Source organism: Cataglyphis hispanica, chromosome 5 (genome assembly GCF_021464435.1).
Source record: "Cataglyphis hispanica isolate Lineage 1 chromosome 5, ULB_Chis1_1.0, whole genome shotgun sequence".
Taxonomy (NCBI): domain Eukaryota; kingdom Metazoa; phylum Arthropoda; class Insecta; order Hymenoptera; family Formicidae; genus Cataglyphis; species Cataglyphis hispanica.
This window is the reverse complement of record NC_065958.1, coordinates 6,929,400-6,954,879: the sequence shown is the minus strand read 5'-3', so window position 1 is coordinate 6,954,879 and position 25,480 is coordinate 6,929,400. Positions and strand designations below refer to the sequence as shown.

General features: G+C 35.2%; 3 protein-coding genes across 16 annotated transcripts in view; 2 read left to right on the top strand and 1 right to left on the bottom strand.

Annotated features, from left to right (window-relative positions):
• The window catches only part of LOC126849942 (chondroitin sulfate proteoglycan 4), a 51,128-nt gene extending 35,362 nt beyond the window's left edge, over nt 1-15,766 (top strand). For all 10 annotated transcript variants that reach the window (XM_050592394.1, XM_050592393.1, XM_050592395.1 and 7 more), the window contains 7 exons: nt 3,481-4,075; nt 4,391-4,645; nt 5,836-6,033; nt 6,962-7,163; nt 7,355-10,072; nt 10,395-10,801; nt 11,031-15,766. In XM_050592394.1, the coding sequence (XP_050448351.1) occupies nt 3,481-4,075; nt 4,391-4,645; nt 5,836-6,033; nt 6,962-7,163; nt 7,355-10,072; nt 10,395-10,801; nt 11,031-12,989 (6,334 nt within the window). In that variant the 3' untranslated portion in view covers nt 12,990-15,766. The remainder of the gene's footprint in view (nt 1-3,480; nt 4,076-4,390; nt 4,646-5,835; nt 6,034-6,961; nt 7,164-7,354; nt 10,073-10,394; nt 10,802-11,030) is intronic.
• A 2,182-nt stretch (nt 15,767-17,948) lies between these two features.
• On the top strand, nt 17,949-21,929 carry LOC126849960 (neutral alpha-glucosidase AB). 3 transcript variants are annotated; one of them, XM_050592443.1, is made up of 7 exons: nt 17,949-18,050; nt 18,578-18,673; nt 18,741-19,151; nt 19,263-19,589; nt 19,674-19,923; nt 20,027-21,584; nt 21,669-21,929. In XM_050592443.1, the coding sequence occupies exons 1-7, from the start codon at nt 18,034-18,036 to the stop codon at nt 21,779-21,781; spliced, it is 2,772 nt and encodes a 923-aa protein (XP_050448400.1). In that variant the 5' UTR covers nt 17,949-18,033; the 3' UTR covers nt 21,782-21,929. The 3 variants fall into 3 exon arrangements, with proteins under 3 accessions (XP_050448400.1, XP_050448399.1, XP_050448401.1); XM_050592442.1 differs by lacking the exon at nt 17,949-18,050 and adding an exon at nt 18,217-18,428; XM_050592444.1 differs by lacking the exon at nt 17,949-18,050 and adding an exon at nt 18,321-18,461.
• Nucleotides 21,930-22,301: 372 nt separating this feature from the next.
• LOC126850011 (Golgi pH regulator) lies at nt 22,302-24,913 on the bottom strand. Of its 3 annotated transcripts, none has more exons than XM_050592590.1 (8): nt 24,765-24,913; nt 24,110-24,273; nt 23,946-24,052; nt 23,450-23,860; nt 23,189-23,370; nt 22,940-23,125; nt 22,620-22,685; nt 22,302-22,529 (listed from the first exon to the last, which is right to left on the bottom strand). In XM_050592590.1, exons 1-8 carry the CDS (start codon nt 24,804-24,806, stop codon nt 22,329-22,331), a joined length of 1,359 nt encoding a protein of 452 aa, XP_050448547.1. In that variant the 5' UTR covers nt 24,807-24,913; the 3' UTR covers nt 22,302-22,328. The 3 variants fall into 3 exon arrangements, with proteins under 3 accessions (XP_050448547.1, XP_050448549.1, XP_050448548.1); XM_050592592.1 differs by having other exon boundaries at nt 24,692-24,899; XM_050592591.1 differs by having other exon boundaries at nt 24,704-24,899.
• Nucleotides 24,914-25,480: the final 567 nt, after the last annotated feature.

Sequence of the window (25,480 nt, the reverse complement as noted above, 5' to 3'; positions counted from 1 at the left end):
CCTACCACTTTCATCTCTCGCGCAGCTTTTAACGAGCATTAAACCCGTGGGAGAGTTGTTAAATCGTCTCGAAAAGCTCGGAAACAACTGTTTCAATCGCGAGAGTTACGTCGTCGTAACTCTCGCAACGAGACAAACAGCAACACTTTGTCAATAGAAACACTTTGATCCCTCTTTTCAATACCAACACAAGGACTTCGAGATGAGGACAGACGATTGACTCGAAAGCTCATAATGATAAAGCTACTTAACGCGAATAGTCGTTTGTAAAATTAATATTATTCACGCAATGCACATAATCTTGCACCATCATTTTCTCTATAAATAATGTATACACGGGGACAGAATGCTATTTTGTTAGATAATAAATTCATACAGCACATATATACAGCAATAATTTCAAGATATATAAGCTCTATTAACACATAAAATGTATAATAATATTATATTGTCAAATTTTAAACTATATAAATGTCCGGAAGATTTTTATCTTAATATTAAATAAAAGAAAATATACACTATATTTGTTAGTGAGAGAAAGCTGACTTATGAATGGTAACTGAAAATACATATGTACACAGCATTCTCCAAAATGAGTTGAAAAGTTTTTAAAATATATAAGCGCGTCATTTTTATCTCTAATGCAAGCATGCATATTGCAAGTTTTCTACGAAAAGATTGCATGCATTACGATTTTGCGGATTTCCGTATTTCTCGAAATATCTCAGAATAGAACCGCGATCTCTCCCAAAGCCTTTGTTTCTATAAATTAAAAGCAACACAGAGATAGAGAGCGATGTTTACATTAAAAAATAGTATGTTCGCCGTAGAATGCATATTTCCAACAACATAGCAGAATATATCTCGCTTAGAATTTATGTTTCTATCTTTTTTTAAAGAGGAGGGGGGGGGGAAGCTTAATCTTCTGCGCAAAAATGCAGATTCATTCCATGCTTCATTCGCGGACCACGATACGAAAATGCTAAGCACGTCCGAGGGGAGTAAAAACCTCGGTGAGCCGAGTGTGTCTTCGTTACATTGTCTCCACGAAAATTATTCAGGAGTGCACTAAGAAGCGGAAAAACGTTTCATTTTCACACGAATGCGGTGTGCATGCGGGTAAGCGGAGTTAATACCGGTCTTCATATACAGATGGTTAAGTCCTGGTTGCGCGCACGGTTTCACGTGTCTTGCGGGATTGCGGAAGATCCGGACGTAAATACTCCGGCTCTTTTGTTGCCCCAAATTAAAAGCACACTACTTCCGAGTAGAGTACCTTAATTCAACACTTATCTGAGAAAATAAATGTTGGAACCTGTTGCATTGTATATGTCGGTATATATAATCCGGCTAAAAGCTAGACAAAGAACCGGACCCGGTTTTTTCATATTAAATGTTTGAGGAAAATTGCAATCTCTTTTTCCGCATGGCACAAATATGTACGCACGACATAATACTAGTCTAGTCGATAAACGGATAAGTAGATAGTCATGCGGAATCGAGTAACTGTCTTCCTTTCCGCGTTCTACGTGAAATCGATGGACCGTGAAGATTTCGACATACGCTCTCCGAGTTCAATTGATCTGAAAGATTCTCAAGTGCCACGTGTGTATATGTATGGTTTGTACGGACATTCGAGTTATCCTTATTCAAACTGATAATTGCAATTCCCGTTCACCGTTTATTCGTCATCTAATTTATCGATTTTTTAATCAAAATTATGGACGTGGAATTATTATATTTAGCATAGATCAAGTTATATATAAGTTACATATTTGTATATTACTCTTGTTATTTAATTTAAATCGATAAAGATTGAAAGAATCAAATGAAAAGGTTTCTTAAACAATAGATTTCTCTTAATTTTAATCGCTGCAATTCTTTGAACGTTTAATTTTCTTGAAAATCGATTGTAATTGTATAAAGAGCGTTCGCAAACGGTGCATTGCGCTTTCGACAGTGAAGCATTGACTGATGAGGAACGTAGAAACACAAACGGACCATACTATAACATCCTTAGTGCACCTGCAGCATGGTAAACAACTAATTGCGTTTACAATTCGTACACGTTTACTTACAACCGTTGCGAATTGTATTGTATAGTAAGACACGTACTAACATATCGGGCATCTTCATTAATTCCGTTTAACACAGTTAAACGATGACATAATTCTCGATAATTGTGATTCACGCAATTAAACTTGGCTCTTAATTATAATATGCGTGTATCAAGAGACGCGCGGTAGCATCTCGTTCCAAATTTATGTATTCTAACATTATATTAGATTTTTTATTATGTCATTAGCGAAAAATGAAAAACATGCAGAAAATAAGGAAAGAGTTATGACAATTATCGTGATATCAATGACAAAAAAGTGAATAAATGAGAACATTTTATGGTGAGAAAATATTGCTGTATCATATATTGATATTTATTATATAATAATATAATTTAATATTTAAAACGTGCAATGATAGCTTTAGTGCCTCGATAGACATTGCTATTGTTATATTCTATACTATTATCACATTTGTCTGTTATTATGATAAAAGTCTAGTCCGCATCTGTAACTATCATTGTAACACTTTGCTGTACTGTTATTTCAAAAGCAATGAATCCGCCCGCTGAAGTAAATAATCGGCTTTCGTGTTCGCAGCAGTCGTGGCGTCTTCGCGCACGAGATACGAAAATCACTCGTCCCAAAGTTTCCCGAGTAGAAGTCGACCGAGCGAAATTTGATTTGATTACAATTATAAATTCACGGCGAGCAATCTTCTCTTTTCTCTCTTCTATCATCGTTTGCATTGTTTCGCTCGTTTAACTCGTGTTGCGCGAATAATGTTTTGCCTACTTAATCGCACTCTGCAATAAGATCTGAATACCGTACCGTTTAAGGAGCGATGATTAAACGGATAACAAAACATACAACTATCTTGTAGAACCAATATTTATATAAAAATTTTAATGATCAAATTATTGAATTCTTATTACTGTTATACTTTATATCTGTCATATTCATAAAATTTTGCCAAGATTTAATTGCGACTCGATTATGGTTCGCTTTTTCAAAAGAAAATCCGTTATCTCGTTTCATAACGGAATGCTATAAATCGTTCGATTGCGTCACGCTCGACCAGTCGAACGTTTTTGCGTTCGTAAAAGTTTCTCGTTCAGTATTTTTACTGCTTCGCTACGTCGATTGCAGCACTTGCGAATCAAAGAAATGAACCGCGAAATTCTAATCTGATTATTAAGATACGCAATAGTATCGAAATTTTTCGCTATTCCACCGTCAAACACTGTTTTCATCACTGTTTAGTATCAATAATATTACTCGGAAAGATATTGATTTGAAAGATATATACTCACTAAGCATCGTAATAAAATCGAATGACTTTGATTCGAACTCGGATATCGGATGACTCTTTTTTTCTTACAGGATAGAAACGAAATTTTCTGCCAATTCTGATTCTTTGCAGATGGGAATTCGAGCTGAAAACTAGTTCCGAGAGCGGCTTATTACTCTACAACACCGGACAATCGTCCTATGCCGATTTCCTCGGTATCGAGCTGTTCGAGGGTAAGATACGATTACTGATGAACAAGGGAAACGGCCCGACCGAGCTAACACACGGCACCACGGTGGCTGATGGTAAATGGCACAATGTTATTGTGGACTTCAATCCGAGCGGCCTCGGCATCGCCGTTGATCATCACGAGAAAACAATGGCCCTGCCGTCCGGTGGCAATCGTTTCCTCGATTTAGCCGACACCTTGTACATCGGCGGCACGGAGCTGAATAAACGCGCCCGAGCCTTAAGCAAGGGTCTCAGATCCGGCGATGTGAGCTACAAAGGCTGCATACGAAACATGATACTCGACAACAAGGATCTCGGTTTACCGGACGTCAAGGTTAGTCAAGGTATCGTCGTGGGTTGCGTCTGGGGATACCCGTGCGTCGAGGCCGATCCCTGTGTACCCGGTGCGTCGTGCATACAGCTAGGCGTCAACTCATTCAAGTGCAACTGCGACCAATCGCTGTGCATCAAACCAAATTACGCCGAGGATTACAAGGTAGATCAATTTTAATCAAGTTTCAATGACGCTCCGCTCACTTGGTGAGGGTTACGTTGCGGTTACGAGTTAATTATATCACCGGCAGCTAACATATGGATGTATGCGTGACTAACTTAGTTAAGATACTATATGGATTATCTTTTTAACGATATATATTATTTTATTTGTATAATCAGTGAGATGTTTTATTCTATCCGTATAAATTTCATCGGAATATTTAATATTGAAGATTGAACGCACTAAATATTGTTAATATTTAGATAAGACTAATACTTGCGTTCATAAAATAAAAATAATATGGCACTTTTGCAGATCTATTCGAATGCCACCCTGCCTGTAAACTTAGAAATTCTCTCGCTGAGTCCTTTACTGGTTTCCGAGGGAGAGCACGTACTAGTCACGAATGAAAACATCGCGATGGTGCTGGACATTGCCAAATACGGTGTGGAAGAAACCGGTGTCGTTTTTACTTTAGTGACACCGCCAGTTTACGGAACATTGGCGTTAGACCTTTTAACATCCCGAAGTGATCACTCCTTCACATTGCAAGATATAAATCAAGCTAAGGTAATCAGTCAGCGATCAATTTATCAAATTCTCAAATTAACGGTAAATTGCGCTTGGAACTCGACTTGAATAGACGTAATTCCGATGATGGCGACGATTGCCGCGATTAGTGTCCATATGTCGGTTACATGTGTGACGATAAAGCTCGAAATCGCCGAGGAGTTTGCGGGGACACGTGTAAGAGGCAAAACTCGGTCGGCGTGCACCTGACATTAATTAATATCAGGTGACTAAATGCAGCTCCGAGAGACTGGCCGGCCGGCCCCCATAGACCGTAGAAGGCGCCGTGGAAAGTCATGTGTTCTTCCAGTTCGTCATAGGACCATGCGCTGCTATACATAGCGCACGCCGTAAGGACTAACTTTAGAATGGTTGGTGGCGGGAACACGGAGGGTCGGCCGACTTGCCGTGCACTCGCTCGCGCCTATACTCCTCCACTACTCCACACTCAATTTATCTAGCGACAGTGCTCTATTTATAAACTGCTCCGTCGCCGCTCATTAATGGTTTTTCGTTAGAGATCATATATCGGCCGTTTTTTTATCCACCGTCGCGCCCGTTCGCTCGCCGTTACTGCCAATCGCTTTCTAATCGTTAAAGGAAAAAGGGGGAGAAAAAGCTCGCATCTTCCCTCTGTCTCGACTCGGATTGACGCCGGGGACGACGCCCACTCGATATGCTAATCGACAACCACCGACTTAAACCCCGGTCGCTCTAATTAATTTCTACCGCGGTCGATCTCGAGTGTTAGATCAAACGCCAGAAAGGATAACATGAGTCGGGTACTCCGATGTACTCGCCCATGATTAATTCTGATTCCGTAACATAACATAGTATGTGTTTGCCGCTCGAGATTCTCCTGGAACGACAAGCTACCGCAAGTTACTAAAGTCCACACGTTCCTCGTTGTAAGGTTGTCTCTTACTGATATTGCGATATATGGCAGATTACGGACACTCGCGCAATTTCTTTCGTATGCAAATTTACATTGCGGAACAATACAAGCGCAGAAAACGCAATTATTAACATGCTGTTTATTCCCTTTACGTTTCGGAGAAATATATCTATTAAAGAACATTCAATAAAAAGTTTTCTCTAAATTAATTTTCCTATGTTATGAGAGAATCCTGCATTACGTTAGATAGAATGTTGATTGCATTAGCCTTACGATAATTGACTTGCCCCGACAGATACAGTACATGCATGACGGTAGCGAAACCACAGAGGACAGCATGATTCTGGAATTGACATTGGTGGCCGGGACAGGCTATACACTCCCAGGATACCTCCAAGGACACCTCAGGTTTCCCCTTCACGTCAATGTCACTCTCGTCAACGACCCGCCGTTGTTTGAGATACCGATCACGAAAGTATTGCGTCTGGCCCAAGTAAGGCATAAAAATAAACTGTATAAACTCTCCTTTTTTCTGATTTAGCCTTTCGTTTCGAGACGCTTATTACGTGATGCATTTTTTTCTCACTATCGCCGCGCTAATTCGAAGCATGTTGCGTCCGATTTGAGCGAAACAAAACCACCAGTTCGCGCTACTCAACTAAATCAATTAATGAGGGCCGAATGAAATAGTAGCTTACTTGTGGCTCGTGCATCTTCGTAGAACGTGGCAATTTAGCCGCAGTGAAATCGATTTAACTCGCTCGCGTTCTCGGTCATCGCTCTTAATTAACCGCGCGTATAAGTTCGAGGGTATGCATGCGCATATATCATGTACGCGTATAACGAATGTTTCTTTCATATATCATATGGATGCATATTCTCGGAACAGGAATAATCGCGATATGAAGACAGAAATTATAATTGCAATTGTAATTTGCGGTGGATTAATCTCGTCTACGCGTATATCGAGCTGGTTCCGATATGCTAACAATGCTACTGTTATTTCAGCATATACTGAAGTTCTAGCAAATAATTGTTAACTATTAACTCTCCAATAGTAGCATATATATTATACATAGATTTTATAACTCGTAGAAATATTATAGATAATAAATATATAGATTGACACACGTAAAAAAAATGTGCGTTAGATATTTTTTAATATAATAATAACTGAAATAAAAAAGATCTCTAATATCCATATATATTCATCTTTTTCAATTCTTCGATTGGAAAAAACTGATTGTTATATAAATTGAGATATATATTCGCTATCTCGCCTGATGAGTTTTACGTCAGTCCGAAAACAACGGCGCAATTTTTCGCCGATTCGCCGCGTTCTTTCATTCGATCTATACAGCATTTGTCGGATGTGATTTTATCAAATATAAAATATGTGAAAAAAACGCTGATATTCGCAGGGTACAAGAAAAACACTGACCAAGGAATTAATATGGGCTATAGACGCCGATACTCCGTCGGAAATGTTGATTTATACAGTTTTACGAGCAGATACCGACGCTGGACACGTCGAGAGAATTACTTATCCATTTCGACCTATCGACACATTTACGCAGGCTGAATTGATGCAAGGTCTCATTGCCTATGTGCATCGTGGAAACGGTAATGATTCATTGATTATAATCGCCCAAGGCGCATTATATCTTTTAATCGTGGCATATTTATTTGTCTTTTTGTTTTGTTTCTTACGCGATTATTTTTTAGTTCTAATACACACGTAAAGACACAATAATGTAGTAACGTATTATATTTTATCAAAAATTTTTGTCGATCTAATATATTTAATTTTTCAGCTAAAACGAACGCAATGTTGAGCTTACAAGTGAGCGACGGCATCGAGACCAGTCAACCCGCGTATTTGCGCGTATCGGCTTATCCATTGCAAATTAAATTGACACACAATACCGGTCTCGTTGTAGTGCACCGTTCATTCTCTTACCTGACACCTGCAAATCTCTCGTTCGCCACGAATTCGGACGATAACACCATCGATATCCGTTACGATATCATCTCACCGCCACACTACGGTGTTTTACAAAAATTGAGGGACATCTCCAACAGCTGGATGAATGTCGAGCACTTTACCAACCGGGACATGGAATTGAACACTATTCGTTATCTTCATAATGTCGGTAGCCCTAATCAGGACGAATTTAAATTCCAAGCGAGCGTGCGCGAAGTGAAGACGCAGCAGATGTACGATTTCCGTATTACCTTCATCGATCTTGAGCTGAAAGAGACCAGAAGGATGCCTGTTAATCTCACCGACACATCGAATGTTATTATCACGAGCAATCACTTGAGGTACCAGACGAATCCACTAGTTACATCGCCGAGTAAGATCGTCTTTACTCTTACAATGGGACCAAAATACGGCGATCTATTTCTGTCCGGTCGTAAACTCATGCCAGTTAGTACCTTTACACAGGAGGACATCGAGGCCGACAGACTAAATTACCGTCTGTTTAGACGATCTTATTCCAATATCTTTGATGAAATAATGTTCAAGGTCAATGCACCTCAGTGCGTCGACATACACGCCAACTTGAAATTCCGATATTATCTTGGCAAGAACAGCAAATCGCTGGAGGGCGTGGAGAATTTGAAAGTTGACGAGGGTTCGAAAGTGCCTCTGAAGATTACGCATATGAATCCGAAGGAATACGATGTATCCTCTTTGATGTACAATCTTACAATAAAACCAAATCATGGTTGGCTCTCCATCGCAAATAATTCAAGATCACAAGGACAAAAGAATGTCTCATCTTTTACATTCGAAGATGTGTTCACGCAAACGGTATATTATGTGCACGATGATTCCGAGACGAAAGAGGACTCCTTTGAGTTTGTGGCAATATCTCTGGATTCCGTGGACTTTATGTACGTCGGAAAGTTTCGAATTGAAATTATTATGAAAAACGATAATCCGCCAGAACGAACAGTTAATAAAATTTTTCATGTTGTATCAAAAGGCGAAAAATTGATAACGAACAAAGATCTCGCTTATATAGACAAAGATATTGGTACTCGGACAAGTGAACTTATTTATAACAGAAGAGATACTCGAAAAAGCGGAATATATAGAGTAAATAATCCTTCGGTACAGATACGCGAATTTTCGCAACAGGACATCGACAACGGTGTGATCCTATTTCGGCATCAAGGAGATGAACACGAAAAAATTGAATTCGGTATCACCGACGGTCACTTTTACAAAACCGGAGCCCTTGAAATTCAAGCCAGTCCACCCTATATCAAGTTGCGCGAAAGCAACGGTTTGGTTGTCCAATTTAACAAGTCTGTGGTGCTCCAGTCGAAAGAACTTGAGATAGAAACAAATGTATATACCACAGATAAAGATATCAAATATACTGTATGGGAGAGACCGAAGCATGGTATATTGCTCAAGCATAATAGAGAATCTAATAGTTTTACAGAGGATGATTTAAAGCATGGTATTGTTTCATATAAGCATCTAGGTAGTTCCTTGACGAAAGACGTCTTTAGATTTAAGGTATTTGTTAAAAGCGCGGAGGCTGAAGGTGTATTTGCCATCAAAGTCTATCCGGAAAGTTATTGGGAATCGTTGATTATTCAAAATAACGAGACGATATTCGTCGAGGAGGCTACGAGTATCCTGTTAAATCAGAAGAGCCTCGAGATAATGCATCCTAAAATATCGCCGACTGAAATTGTCTATTTCGTGCAAGAGTGGCCGCAGAACGGTTACCTAGATTTGCAGATTCACGACGAGCACAGCGAGGAGATAAAGGAAGAGTTTAGCGGCAACGCGGTAAAACATTTCGAGCAAAGTCTGATAAACGATGGTCGCGTCTTCTACGTTCAATCGGTGATGAATCAGACGAGCGACCGTTTCGTTGTAGATGTTACCAATGGAATCACGTGGTTACGAGGTCTGAGCGTAAACTTTGTGATCGTGCCGGAAAAACTCTATATCGAGGCGAAAAGCTTCATCGTTGTGGAAGGGAAGAGCGTGATGTTAAATGAATCGAACTTCTCGGTCGTGACGCCGTATTACGCCGGCAAAATGACGGATTACAGAATAACGGAGAAACCGCGACACGGTACAATTCTTGATTCCACGAAGAACACCCAAGTGAAGAAATTCTCGCAGAAACACTTGAATGCCGGAATCATACTATACAAGCATAACGGGGATGAATTTTCGAGGGATTCCTTCAGGATGGTTATCACCGCTGGTGATAAGATAAGCGAGCCGTTCGATGTACCGATCATTATTCAACCCGTTAACGACGAAATTCCTGTATTGGTAAATAGAACTAAACTTAATGTTTGGCAAGGTGGATCCATTATTTTGACGTCGACAAACTTGGCAGCTATTGATAATGATACCTTCCCGAATGATATAATATTTAATGTTACTGGAGTGAAAAACGGATACATCTCGTTGACCATTGCACCCGAAGTAGACATCTATACTTTCTCGCAGAGTCAAATCAACGAATCGCAAGTGATGTTTACACATACGAGTGAGTATATTACAATATTCAGAAATTAATTTGTAACTAACAGATCACTTTTATAATCATATAAATATTATGTAAAATATTAATAATTATAAGAATAATTTTAAATAATAAAAATGGTTAATTAATATAATATTAAAATATATGAAATGGAATGGATAATGTTTTTTTAACTATTTCTAATCATTTTAGATTCTGAAATCATTTCAGAAAATTAAATTAATATATTAATATTCTTATAATTAATAAAATTGCAAATCTTTAACACAATACGAAAAAGGAAAAATGTTTATTATGCAATTGTTTATGCAATATTTCTTTTCAGATGGATCTGATGGCGAATTTAATTTTATATTAAGTGACGGCGTACATACGACGGAACTTTATACAATCTTAATCACCACAAAGCCAGTTCGTCTAAACATTGAGCACAATATGCCTCTTAATGTCTTTCCTCTTACTAAGAAATTAATATCAGACAAGCTTTTATTAACGACATGTTCTGACGAAGCGAGGGAGATTAGATACACTGTGCGAAACGGGCCCCATTTAGGCAAAGTTATAATGGAGACAAGTGAAGGGGTATGGCTGGAGGTCGAGCGATTTACTCAGAAAGATATAAACAATAGTAAAGTGATTTATGAGCACACCAAGCAATTCATGGACCTAGCGGCCAATGACTCTTTCACGTTTGACGTCGAAACACCCTTCGCTGGAACTTTAATAAATCAGGTATAGATAATATAACTATGTAAACATTTAATCTTTGACGTTCATAAATACGTTATCTTCTATTAGCATATCTTATGGTGTTGTAAATTGTGTCCAAAAAACATTATTTATATAATTTTTATAAGTTAATAAGATATTTAACATTTTTAATGACTTTTAATTAAAAATTGCAATTTTTAAATCCAATTTTGCAATTATTTACTTTTAATAATGTCTTTTTATATCGCAGATTTTCCAAATAGATATATCAGTTTCGAGCGGCGGTCTGGACCGATATATCTCTGTGAAAAACGTCAGAGTCGTGGAGGGTGGCTCCGCCGAAGTCGTTATGAATATTAGTGGTATCGTATCGTTTCTACAAATCAATGCCGGAATCGAAAATCCGGCGGTATTATCGAAATTAGTTCACCAACCTAGTCATGGGCACGTGATGCTTTTGCCGGATTTGAATGTGACCACTTTTGTGCAACCGCAGATCGAGGGCGGAAAGATCGCTTACTACCATGATCATTCGGATACCCTGGAAGATCGCATTTATTTTTCGCTATATTTAATACCCGGTCACGTGTTACTCTGTAACACCAGTATTCCCGTCATTATCGAACCGATCAACGATCAGCCTTTCAAACTCGTCACTGATACCCCATACATCTCGGTCGTGCAGAATCAAAATCAGACCATTACTCGGGAGAATCTTTTGACTGTCGATCCCGATACTCCACCGCAGGGCATCATCTATGATGTGATTTCAGGACCGACATTTGGTAGATTATTGCTATTACCTTTCGACCAGAATACGTCAGAAGTACGCCAGGTGGACAAGTTCACTCAATACGACGTGGATTCCAATCGAGTGATATACGAGCATAATGGAACGTTGCAGACCGCTTCTTTCTACTTCAGGGTCTGGGACGGTGGTTATAACCCGAGTTATAAGGTCTTTAACGTCCACGTTTTACCTATACGACTGAATGTGACAGTGCCCGGTCCGATTAGTTTACAGCAAGGCTCGAATGTGGCGCCCATCTCCGAAAATGACATAAAACTCGATACGAATGCGCGTCAGGATCTAGTGATCTATGAAATTACGACACATCCAAAATACGGAGTGTTGTACGTGCGGGACGGTGCTGCGTCGATATTCAAACAAACCGATCTGCAGTCGAAGAGCGTGGTATTTATGCAAACGGATATGACGGTGCCAAACGACAGTTTAGAATTGTCGGCGCGACTGAGCGGCTTTGTGCAAAAGCATATACATGTCGAGATCAAAGTTACACCTCTTATTATTATGAATTCGTTGACGGCGTTGGCAGGCGAAAAGAATCGAATAACTTTGCAACATCTAGACGCAACTCCTCTGGCGAAGTTAACAATAAGTAATCCATTTTACACTATTGTGAAGAAACCAAAATTTGCCAAGATCAAGAAGATTATCAGGAGTTCCTCGTCGTCCGGCGAGAAGAGAGGTACGCGTGAACGGGAAGTGACACGTTTTTCGCACCAAGAAATTATCTCCGGACTGATATATCTAGTGTGCAGAAAAATACCGTCGATAGACGGCGTCGCGGACAGTTTCAGTTTCATTCTTGCAGCGTCCATATTCCAGCCAGCTGTGGGTGACTTTAAATTCCGCATCAAGCTCGACATAGACGATGACAACATCACCCTAGGCGGTCCGATGGATCCGGTCGGTCACGAAGGCGAGATGGCGATCGCACCGAATATGAGCAATGATTATCTATTGATTCTTGGCATGTTGCTCGGCGTGTTTCTTCTCGGCGTGGTTGTAATTATCACGATCAGATGCCGGCACAATAGATACAAACATGCTGAGGAGGAGAAGGTGGAAACCACTCCCGCTGTCGGTGTGATGCCGCTTCCTAGACCGCCGGATCATTTGATGCCTGCCACCCCGCATTTAAAACCATTCGGTAACGATCACAATAGTGTAACAGCCAGCACGCCTTTGCCAGTGTTGCCCTCAACATTACCTCAATGTAAAGTGATACCCTTGAGTCCTCTGGAAAGCGGCTCAGAGGTCGACGTATCCGCCAGGTATCCCTATGGGGTGGCGGACGGCGATGAGTGGAGTAGCTTCGATACTTCCGATCTACCTTGCCAGTCGGCCACAACTCAAAGGACCAAGAAGAATCCGTTACTGAGAAGGGACCAGTACTGGGTCTAGCAGGAGAGAAGCACGTTGCGGTTTACGCGAAAAAGACCGTAGCGTTTTCTGGCGTGTTTCATGCGAGAATCGAGACAATCGTGGATATCACGGACTTAATGTGCCTAAGGAAAGTGAAATCTGCGACGGAATTTATGGAAATCGTTCGTCGAGATTCGAGGTCATCGCGCCAGACATATATGCATTGAATAATAGTGAGATGACGTTCGATGTGGCGAGACTTTAGTGATCGTCGGCATGTGTTTTGATGCATCCGATTATAATCGAAAAAAGCGAAGGGACTCCTTGACTGTAGGAGATTTAAGAATGGAAAACAGTCGAGAATTATCAATAATTCTCGATCCAAAATAGTTCGCAATGTCTCGTGTATTATTAGCCTAAAACGGTATAAACAGGAAGCTAGATCTCCTTGAATGTCACGACTATCGCCGCTATCACGAGCTCAATGTGCCTGAAAGATGTCTGACTTTGCTGACATTTTTTCCACTAATCACAACACGTCGATTTTTCGTATATCTATGTCCCTTCCTTCCGACGGATCGAAATAAATTCGATCATTAAAAAAGCAGATCGATTATTCATTAAAGACTTGCAAGAAAATTCAATCCTGATCTAACAATAAGCAAAAGATCCGTCGGTTTACTGACTCGTTTTAGAGTGCAGATTTTCAGAAAACGTATAACCACTTTTACGTTCCTTCATCTTCTTCCATTTTTACACTTTTTGTAAATTTAAAAATTACCAATAAGATTATTATAAAAATGGCATTTATCGATTTTTGCTGTCGTAAATTTCAGATAAAATCGAAGCATTAAGGCTTAAAAAGAGGCGGAACTTTCGCTCTGTCCTAAGTTATAAACAAAGAAAATAGCAACGCGAGTAATCAGGATATAATCAGGAATATAAGAACTTTATGAAACTGTATCGTAAGACGATCAAATGCGCACAATGTAATCGAGCGCCTGTATGTTCCTGTTACTTGTCTTTTGACACTAAAGCAAATGTCTTGACTCAAACGAATGCATTTATACTAACTGTACTCGAGTTTGTATGGACATATCCTTTTATACTGCCGTATATTGTCCAAGTTAAATTTTTTATTTTGCTTCAATACGAATCTCGCATACGCTCATTTTATTCTATCGTTATTCCGACTATTTCGATGTTGCTTGTACCGTGCAACAAATGTAAAATGTCAGTTAACATTTGTTCAAAACATAAAAAAGTCAAGTCGCCGAAACAATCTTTTTGTGACAATGCAATATGCCGTGTTTTAATGAAAGGCTTTAGCTATAGTGAAATACGTCGAATTATTTCGTTAATAATATGCTGTACAGCAAATGAAAAAATTTTATCAAATGATTATCATAAATTAGTATTAAATCAAGCAATTATTAATTGATAGAGTTATTATTGCAAATCACTTTTTTCGACATTTTTTTCGTCTCGATGATTATCTTTAAATTATATAGAATCGCCTATGAAATTTTCACAATTCTTATCCATTTTGTTTATAGTGGGCGATAGATTATTAATCGACACCAAATGATACAATTATTTAACTTAAATTAAACACAAATTATCAGTAATGATCGAAATCAATAAGCCGTTTTTTATACGAAAATCGATCTTTTCTACTACGAAACGCGCGGCGAGTTCGTAATTCATAAGCGATGAACGGGGTTGTACGTGCGCGGTTTCAGTATCTCAGAGAAATTTGTTGACGAAGATGTATGTTGGCGAGTTCGTTGTTTCTTAAAAAGGATTTTATGTTACGTTACTCTTGCGCAAACTCACGGTAACCTTAATAGATCCGCTTCCGGCCATTGTCGAGTATGAACACTGTAGAACCGCATTACATTCTTATTTAGTTTACAAAAATAATTATGTACAGAAAAAATCAGGGAGGGAAAAAATTAACATTAAATATTTTAGACACTGTTATAAAATAAAAATTATATATCAACGATATATAAACAAAAATATAATATTAATATTGTCAATGTCAATCAAATTATATAAATTAATCAGACCAAATAATAAAATTTCTAATTCATGTAAATTAATGGGGGATTATCCTCTTACATTAAAATTATACGGCCGTATAAGATCTTCTATATATTAATAATAACAATGAGTATTAAAAAAGAAATAGCGAGACCTCTTTATCGAAAGATTCGTATCACTTTCAATGTCAGATCTAGATACATCGTGTCTCCTTACTTTACTGCTACTAGTAATTTGATCGTTTTTTTCAAAAGAGAAAAGGCAGGTTTATTATGTATTGACAAAAAATTTTGTATTTTTTCACGGGAATTTAAACGAATGTCTGGCCGAAAGTGGATTAACGGCAATTTCCCTAAAATCTTAGAAGCGTATCTAATAAAGCAATCTAACGTGAATGTTGATTATAGCGATCATAACGATTTATATATATATATATATATATATATATATATATATATATGTATATATTATAATGCGTACACTACTACGTAGAATGTACCGTTCCATGGATTCATATAACATATGCATTAATAGATTTTAATTAAAGATGTTTTATTGAAAGAGACAGAAAGAGACACCCGTTCGTTGATTCATGAATATGCTAGAGACGAACTATTAGGCTTTTTTACATTCACCAAAAGTGAACTGAACTGAGAGTGCCAAACTTCTATAATCTATAATATATAATTATCATAGGACTGTATTTTCCCTGCCGACTGAATGCATTACTCTTCTAATTCTAATAAAATGAATGTGCGATGTTAAATAAATACAGTCTAATTTATTATTTATCATATCACAACACATACCTTTTATTCATATTATCATTTATATTAGACTAATTATTGTACATTACTGACATATTTTAAACAAATTGTTCTAAATATTTATTTTATATACATTTTTGCATTTTAATATCATTTTTATTATTGCAAATATAATTAAAAATATAAATATCTGTTTGAAATATGTAAATATATAATAAGTAATAAAAATATGTCTTTAAAAATGTCTTTTTTATTTAATCTACACAATTTAGATATTTATTAAATTATTTAATTTACACAATTTAGATATTTATTAAATTATTTAATTTAAATAATTTAGATATTTATTAAATAATAAAAAATATATAATCTCTTTCTCTTTGCTAATGACATCAATAATTTCTTACAGTAAGTATAAATTTATGTTAATTAGTGTCTGTTTAATAATTAATTAATTAATTGTGTAATCCATTTTTTATAAATGTAAAAAAAAATTGTCAAAAGCAATATGTGAAAAATTTGTAAATAAATTATTTTTCTCGAATTAAGTTAAATGAGCAAAATGTTAAACATATATATTTCGGAACCTTCTTTATCGTATTAATTAATGTAAAATAAAAGTTTTGGTGTTGATAAGATGTGATCATTTTTTTTTTTAAATACATTGAAGAATGAACTTACCAAAAGATGCCTCCTACCCTGGAATCTTGATATAAAATTAACATCAGAATGTCGGCGTCGAGATATCAGCATTGCGGATGTCAGCTTCCTGATATCAATATCGTGATATCGCCATCGGAATTTTAGTACTGCGATGTCAGCATCGTAATAATAGAAACCTGTTAAACACAAATATGAGTTATGTTAAGTACACTATACAACAACTGTAACAAACATTGCTTTGAAAAAACAGCGATAATTGTTTATTTACAACCAATTCTTTTTAAACTCTTTTTCAAGTTTATTAAATCAAATATAATAACATGTCTTTGTGAAGAGAATACAAAAAAAAACATTTCAATAATATATACGTAGTTAATTATAAAACGACAATATGTATGACAATATGTACCTAGCAATAATTACCATCATAAATTTTCAAACTTCGCACTTCAATGAAAAAATAACGGCACGAAATATATGAAGAAGATTACGATTGTGTGTGATTTGACGGACACATATATATATAAGCACATATTATCGATATCAAAATTGCTATATACTGACATAAAGGCGATTATGGCACAATTATGATAAATTATCTAACACTTTACGAAAATTTTTCACGCGCGAAATTCGCTTGTAAAGAGCATAATAACCGCAAAAAATATGTCGGGACATATTACTATTATACAGAGTACCATTTTCGAAACGATAGATAACGATTGTGCATATCATATACAAAAAAAAAACACTTTGTTCGCGACATTTTCAATAATTCTTCGCATCCGCACTCACTTTAAACGATAATAATCGTGAAAAATATGCAAAGCGATCTGAAAACGATCTCGCGATCCACCGCCGCGTCACGATTGATCGCGAATTTATTAGCAAAGAGCTAATGTTGCGATTCTCGAAATATCGAAACTATCGAAGTATCAAAACCACCACACTTCACACCGCAATAACTGGCAATAATTATTTAGCGTAAAAATATAACATTTAGCGTAAAATATAATTCGAAATATTTTAGTAAATGTTGAAAATGTTTGAAATATGAATTTACTGCAATATACTTTATTTAACATAAAGAAAACTTGCCAATATTAAAAACAATATATATAAAATTTCAAAAAACGCGATAGAGCTAAAATTTTTCGAAATGTGATAATAACACGATAAAAACAAGAAATGGATGAAAAAAATTCATAAAATTATGAAAACAACTCAGATATGAGATCAGATATTATCTTGTCGATAAAATTGATTGAAAAAGCAGGATTACATAATAGATTTATAGATCATCAAACAAAATTATATGCTTTTCAAAAATGCTGTTTAATAATCGATATCATAATATATAATTCTTTTTTGGATATAATTAAAATATTTGTAAATGTGTTAGAAAATGCTTTATCATAAATACCTTATTTAATTTAGAAAACAAAACAAGAATTATGCACTTGAAAATTATACATATATCAACTTGCGCATGAAATTCAATTACATTCGATAAAGGATCACGTTACGCCATCTGTAAAATCAATCTTGCACGATTGTTCCCAGATCACAGAGTTATTGCGAAAGTGATATAGCAGTAATTCTCAAATATGGCTTTAAATATGCGGTGAGTTTAATTCTTTTTGACTTTTCAATCTTCATAATGATGAAGGATTTATCGCAGACATATAGAAATCATCTGTTAATGTCGGTTACAATTGGTATAGTAATTTCGCCGAGTTTTTTTAAGTCTGATTTCGTGTATTCCGGTCGTTGATTGATATCGTCTACGTGTCTTTTCTCTCGCAATGTCATATAAATACTTTTTTTTCCAACGCAATTTATCGCGCCGGGTCCGCTGGAGACCTAATCTAATCTCGTCAAACTCTTCAAACGAATATGATATTGATACTTATTTACAATGGAAGTTCACAATTTTACGTCATTACTGCTACATAATTTGTTGCGAGGCCACTTTTCCGGCAGTATTTCATCTCAAATTATTGTACAGTCTAATATAAAATAAAATATATACAATGTAATGTTCGCCGATAAACATAATTTATTTTTGTCATAATATATATGATTTATGTAAAGTACACTATATTATATTTTAGCAAGTATTTAATTTATTTTGTGCTTTAAACCTTTCAGGTTAGCTCCATTTTTGATATTACTATGGTCTCTATTGCTTGTCGATGCAGTTAATAGAGACAACTTTAAAAGATGTGATCAAAGCAGTTTCTGCCGGTAAGAATCAGCCATTTTTGCGAATATTATTATTTTAGAGACAGATATAAACTTTGTTTTTTTATAGACGGTGCAGGAAAGTAGAGCCTGGGAAAACACCATATCAGCTTTTACCAGATACACTTATACAGAATGAATCTATGGTTACTATAGATCTGTTTAATAAAGATACAGGTGTCTCCTATGTGGTACAATTTACTTCATTGAATGAGAACACATTTAGGTTACACATCAATGAAAAGAACCCATTGCATCCCAGATACGAAAATGAATATGCTCTTCAAGATCAGCCACAAAAAACAAAATTGGATTCTGTGGAAAAAACGGCTGAAAGTATAACTGTAGTAAAGGGAGAAAACAAAGCTATTTTATATGTTAATCCATTTAAAATAAACCTGTATTCCCAAGGTGTTTTAACAATATCAGCAAATGCTCGTGGTCTTATGAGATTCGAGCATTTACGTACCAAACTAGAAAGGTATTTATTGCAAACTAGAAGGACAATTATTGCACTAAAAGTTTTCATGTAAAATTGTATAATGGTAAACTATATATATATATATATGTGCATTGTTTTACTCTGTTATAGACCAGAACAAGGTGAAAATGTTGAAGGGGCAGAAATAAATAATACTACATACCCTGGTGATGGTGTTGAGAGTGATCCTGGTGCTTGGGAAGAAAACTTCAAGGAACATCGTGATACAAAACCATATGGTCCTGAAGCTGTTGCCATGGATTTCAGCTTTCCTGGATCGGAGCATGCTTATGGTGTACCAGAACATGCTGATTCGCTAGCATTACAATCAACTAAATCCACCGATCCATATAGACTGTATAATCTAGATGTATTTGAATATGAAACAAACGAACGTATGTCTTTGTATGGTGCCATTCCTGTTCTTTATGCTCATGGGTAAAAAATCTATTAAATACATAACTTCTACAAGATTCATAAAAAAATATTTATACAAAATTTATTTGCATTGATATATTTCAGGAAGGAAAGATCATCAGGTGTTTTCTGGCATAATACAGCAGAAACTTGGATTGACATTTTATCAAGTGCAGACAACAATGTTGTAGAAAGTATTGTTAATTTTGTATCTGGATCTACTAAGAAATCCCAGGTAGATGCTCATTTCATGTCAGAATCTGGAGTGATTGATGTATTCTTCATGCTGGGTCCAAAACCACTTGATGTTTTTAAACAATACACGGTCCTAACTGGTACAGCTCCTTTACCACAGGTATATGAAATAAATATTGTAAAAATGAAGATCTTTTCAAGCTACATCATAAGAGAAATATTTATTAATTAAAACTTACAAATTCTCTTAAAACGTGTTTTAGATGTTTTCCCTTGGATATCATCAATCCCGTTGGAATTACAATGATCAAGATGATGTTGCAACAATCGCTGAAAATTTTGATACACATGATTTACCACTGGAAGCTATGTGGCTTGATATTGAATATACTGATAACAAAAAATATTTTACATGGGATTCGCGTAAGTTCCCAAATCCTCTTGAAATGGTACACAATCTTACTACCAAAGGCAGAAAATTGGTTGTTATCATCGATCCTCATATTAAACGCGACAATAATTACTTTTTACATAATGATGCAACCAGTTTGGGTTATTACATTAAAAACAGAGAAGGAAAAGATTATGAGGGTTGGTGTTGGCCAGGATCCTCGTCATATTTGGACTTCTTTGATCCAAAAGTTATCGAATATTATGTTGGATTGTATAGTTTAGATAAATTTCATGGTACCACTAATGATGTTTATATTTGGAATGACATGAATGAACCTAGTGTATTTAATGGACCTGAAATAACTGCACCAAAGGATCTTGTCCATCATGGAGGCTGGGAACACAGAGACGTTCACAATATTAATGGACATATGTATATCCGTGCGACATATGAAGCTTTATTCCGTCGGTCGGGCGGATCCTTGAGACCTTTTATTTTAACGAGATCCTTCTTCGCTGGATCGCAACGGTACGCAACAATGTGGACTGGCGATAACATGGCTGATTGGAGTCACTTGCGCGTAAGTTATCCCATGTGTCTCTCAGTTGCTATATCTGGAATGTCGTTCTGCGGTGCCGATGTGGGAGGGTTCTTTAGAAATCCAGATTCTGAGCTGTTCGTTAGATGGTATCAAGCTGGGGCATGGTTACCTTTCTTCCGTCAGCATTCTCATATCGAGACAAAGAGACGCGAACCATGGACATTCAATGAAGAAACTACTCAAATAGTTCGTGAAGTGCTCAGATTGCGATACTCCTATTTGCCATTATGGTACACGCTCTTTAGAGAGCACGAAGTAAACGGTTTACCCGTTATACGTCCTCTATGGGCGCATTATCCATCGGAATCGGAAACATTTACTATCGATGATCAATTACTACTTGGCGATTTTCTACTTATATGCCCAGTATTTCAATCTGGTGCCACTGAAGTAGCAGTTTATTTCCCAGGAGAAAACAAAGTAACTTGGTATGATATTGATACAATGCAACCCTATCAAAAGATTGGTTACCATAAAATACCAGTAACGATTCACAAGATCCCTGTATTCCAAAGAAGTGGTTCCATCGTTCCACGAAAAATGAGGATTCGACGTAGTACAGTTGCTATGAAAAATGATCCTTACACACTAATAATAATTGCTGATAGTAATGGCAAAGCTAGTGGTAATCTTTATATTGATGATGAAACCAGTTTTGAATATCGCCATGGAAAGTATTTATACCTAAGAATAACATTGGACAGCAATAAGATAACTTCAACTCTAATAGATAAACTAGCTTCATATGAGACACAAAGCTGGTTAGAAAGAATAGACATAGCTAATCCACCACAAGGAATTAAGTCTGCCCAATTGGAATCCCACAGTGAGTAACCAGATTTGAATATGATATACAATTTTATAATAAATTTATATTAATAATATATATGTATATATAATTTTTTTATAGGTATGGGAAGAGTAACTTTAGAAAGTACATATAATCCACATAATAATGTATTAACAATACGTAAACCAGCTGTAAATATGGGTGAAGAATGGACTATTGAATTATTACATTAGGATTATGTGATGGACTCATAATCAACTTTCAGTAATCTATATCATAATATCAATTTTCTATTATTATACATATTTCAGTTATCTGTGATTTGGATAATTATATTTCCTAGAACAATAAAAATACAACTCAACTATGAGAATAAAATAATTATTATTAATAATTATTGTAAAATAATTATCTTTTTTTTTTACAAAATTTTTAATATTTGTTTGTAGCATTTACAACACATGTACAATCAAGCAGCATGATAACAGTTAGAAAATGTTTATATAGATACTATTTTCAGTGTGCAATTTCATTTTCTATGATTTAGATATATAAAAAAATAACATTTCAAAGATTATTGTGGTAAACAAATGTTATATTTCAAAAAAAAGTTAGAATATTTAATTTAGAAACATTACTACACACCACTAATGAAACATATGTCAAAACCTCTTTTGTCATAATCTCTGTTAAATATTTATCTAAAGTGAATTATTAAATATAGGTATATTACTTCATAAAATAAGAGACAAATTTAAATAAAAAGTAACCTTTATTTCGTTATATGCGTTCCGTCGGTGCATGTTTATGAGCTAAATATAAAAACACTATTGATGATAACGCTGATACCAAAAAAATAACATCAAACCACCTATGATAAAAATTAAACTGTAATTCTCCTAATACTTGTGTTATTATGATGCGATATTCTGCTGGCATATTCATTCGCATAAGAAGTACAGAAGATACAAAATACATTCCCTGAAAAGAGAATAATAATACAACATTTTGAATGTGAGTTTCTCAGAAAATCATATACATGATTTTTAATCACAAGTATATTATTCTTACCATTATTTGAGCAAGTATAAGTACAATAATATTTGATGATTTGCTGCTTGATATAGCATAGAAAAACTGAAATCAATAGTGAACGCATTTTTACTAAGACTGATAATGTTGCAATAGAAAATAAAGATTTACGTATTTTTTTTAACACTACATACATTACTTTACTTATATAATACAGTACTAAGAATGTTTATCATATATAATAAACACACACACACACACACAATATATATATATATATATATATAGATTATTTTATAAAAATTTAGAAAAACAAATAAATATGCATGGAATTGCTACATAAGATATATTTTATATACCTTTGTCAGAGTTAACAGTAATCCACGTATGGATGTTACAACAATACAACCGACGAGATAAAAAGAAATGTGCTGTGACCAGAATGTGACATCGATGTTGAAACCAATCCAATGAACTGCGATTTCAATTCCTCTAGTCACAGGATCTTTCTTGCCAACCCGATCAAATACTATATTGATCGTAGACTATAAATATGATAAACGTAAATTATTCAAAGTTATTTAAAGTTATTAATTAAATGCACTTACAATAAATATTTTCCAAGTGCAGTATAAAGAGAAGAAATAACCCAGAAAATTAAAATATTTTCCTTGCCAAGTGGCAGCCCATTTTAAACGTTCTCTTGCATTTTGTATATCATGCGCTTCCAAAAATAATTGTCGTGATAACTCTTCTAAAGCAGTAACTTCGATTTGTAATTGTTTGATAGCTATAAAGCAATATGTATCGTCGTTAAGATACGTGATATATCGTCATAATTTCTATGTAAAATTAAAGAAGATATGTACTTTCTTGGTTTCCTTTTGTACCACCCAATGGATTTAACATCCCCCATAATCGAGATCGAGTTTCAGTTTGTCCAACGGCTTCGCCTTTTTTAGCTAAGGCAATTCTTTTTTTTTTCGCGATAATCATGTCCATAGTTTGTAACAATCGTTTTTCTATAGACTGTACATCCGCATAAGAAACCGGACGCATAAAATAAGCCATTGAGGTGTACGGATAATTTACAGCACCGAAACCCGAGAGAAGAGCCATTACTGTGACACCAATAACTCCTATTCGACTGACGCCTTGTTCTATAGACAGCAATCCTTTCTTGGGGCTTAATATGGGAAAAGGATCGCCCACTTTCCAAAATAAGTAGAGATAAAAAAGATATATGATAACTGTCAGTGGCCGTATTAGATTCAGTCTTACTGTGTGCAAATCAGAAAAATTTATCAAATTTGATAAAAATAAATAGTAAGAATAAAAGGAAAACTGTTTGCAACAATTACATACCAAATCTGATATTGCTGATGATAAAATATGCTATATAAAATGGTATCAGAACTATCACCATAAATAGAAGCATATAAAGGCCAGCGTTCCAATGAAAATATCTAGAACTGAAGAAAGCGCAATATATTGTACCTTAAATAATAAAATGTGTTTTTATTTCTTACCTTGAGTCAAGCACCCCTGCTATTTCAAAAATAATTAATTCAAACATGGTGCATGACAATGAAAAGGTTGTTGAAAAAATTAGTTGCACTAATCTATGATGAACTTCATAATCCCTGAATAATTTCTTCACAAAGAATACCCATCCTCCTAAGAAGAAAATTACCTGAAATATGAAAGATAATCAATTATCTGTCACATAGGAATTATTGTCTATGTTAAATATATTTTTGTAAAATTAAATAGAAATGTACAACTATATGAAAGAGATTCAATATTTTACTAAATAAACTGCAACATTTTACAATATGAAATTTATTGTAGTATTCTCATATATGTATATATATATTTTATAATTTAATGACAGTTTCATAAATATATCACATGCAAAAAAAAACCATAGATATTAATACTCCATAAGGAATTACTGCTATAGTTTTAATATAGCAAAAAACTAAAATATAAAAAATATTGAAATTTGTCAACATCAAATTTTACATTAAACTTTACATTAAACATTGTTAAAATAGTGAAATAAATCATTTTCACACAATTCTGTGAGTTACACTTATAGAGAATCATACTCTCTTTATAACCTTAATCACAGTTCAGGAAGTATCGATAAAACTGATTTTCGTAGTGGAAACAAATTTCCACCTGTGTTATGAGAATCACGAAAGTGTCCTCGATGAAACCCATCTTTCGCTGTTACGATTTTCACTTCGCATCGCAAAGTTTGACCGGTTATGCTTAGTATTTGACAGGATGACAGATGACAGGGCGCAGGCAATTTTAAACACGATAGCATAAAGATCTATCCGAATGAATTTGTATAGTCCGATAATACTAACTATAAAGAACCTACGACCAATCACGTATCTAATATTCAGAATGTGACAATATGGCGTTCTTCATTTTAGTTTGTGATTGGTTCGTCTACCTATACATACATTTTCTGTGGCTATGTAATTTCATCTAAATAGATCTTTAAGTCGCTTGTTTTACTGTGTATTCTGATGTAGATTTTGCCAGGCACTACAAAATTATTCATACATGTATATTTTTTTTTATAAGTGACATATTGTCAGTTAAAACAGGAGGAAGACACATCAGTGTTTGATGAGCCTTACATATTTTCTTTTTAATTCGACTTTGTATTTTTTTTAAGTATTATATTAGTGTGCAATAAAAAATTAATTTGTTATCTGCTTTTTAAGCTCATTATGCAATCCGTATAAAATATTATTCTAGACCGATAATGAATACTGTTTTGATAATAAAAGTTGATTCAAAATAAAATAAAATACATAAAAATGTGTTTAAAAGATTTAAATGTATCATATATCGTAAATCAATACATATATATTATATAT

Bases quoted from the DNA above. Each gene is read 5' to 3' on its own strand.
- LOC126850011 (XM_050592590.1), bottom strand. From the start codon at position 24,806: ATGGGTTTCATCGAGGACACTTTCGTGATTCTCATAACACAG. The intron at 24,053-24,109 runs GTAAGAAATAAA...CGCTTTCTTCAG, and splicing joins GCAGGGGTGCTTGACTCAAG to TTCTAGATATTTTCATTGGA. The intron at 22,686-22,939 runs GTATATAAAATA...TATTGATTTCAG, and splicing joins TACTGTTAACTCTGACAAAG to TTTTTCTATGCTATATCAAG.
- LOC126849960 (XM_050592442.1), top strand. From the start codon at position 18,232: ATGTCATATAAATACTTTTTTTTCCAACGCAATTTATCGCGCCGGGTC. The intron at 18,674-18,740 runs GTAAGAATCAGC...GTTTTTTTATAG, and splicing joins GATCAAAGCAGTTTCTGCCG to ACGGTGCAGGAAAGTAGAGC. The intron at 19,924-20,026 runs GTATATGAAATA...AACGTGTTTTAG, and splicing joins GTACAGCTCCTTTACCACAG to ATGTTTTCCCTTGGATATCA.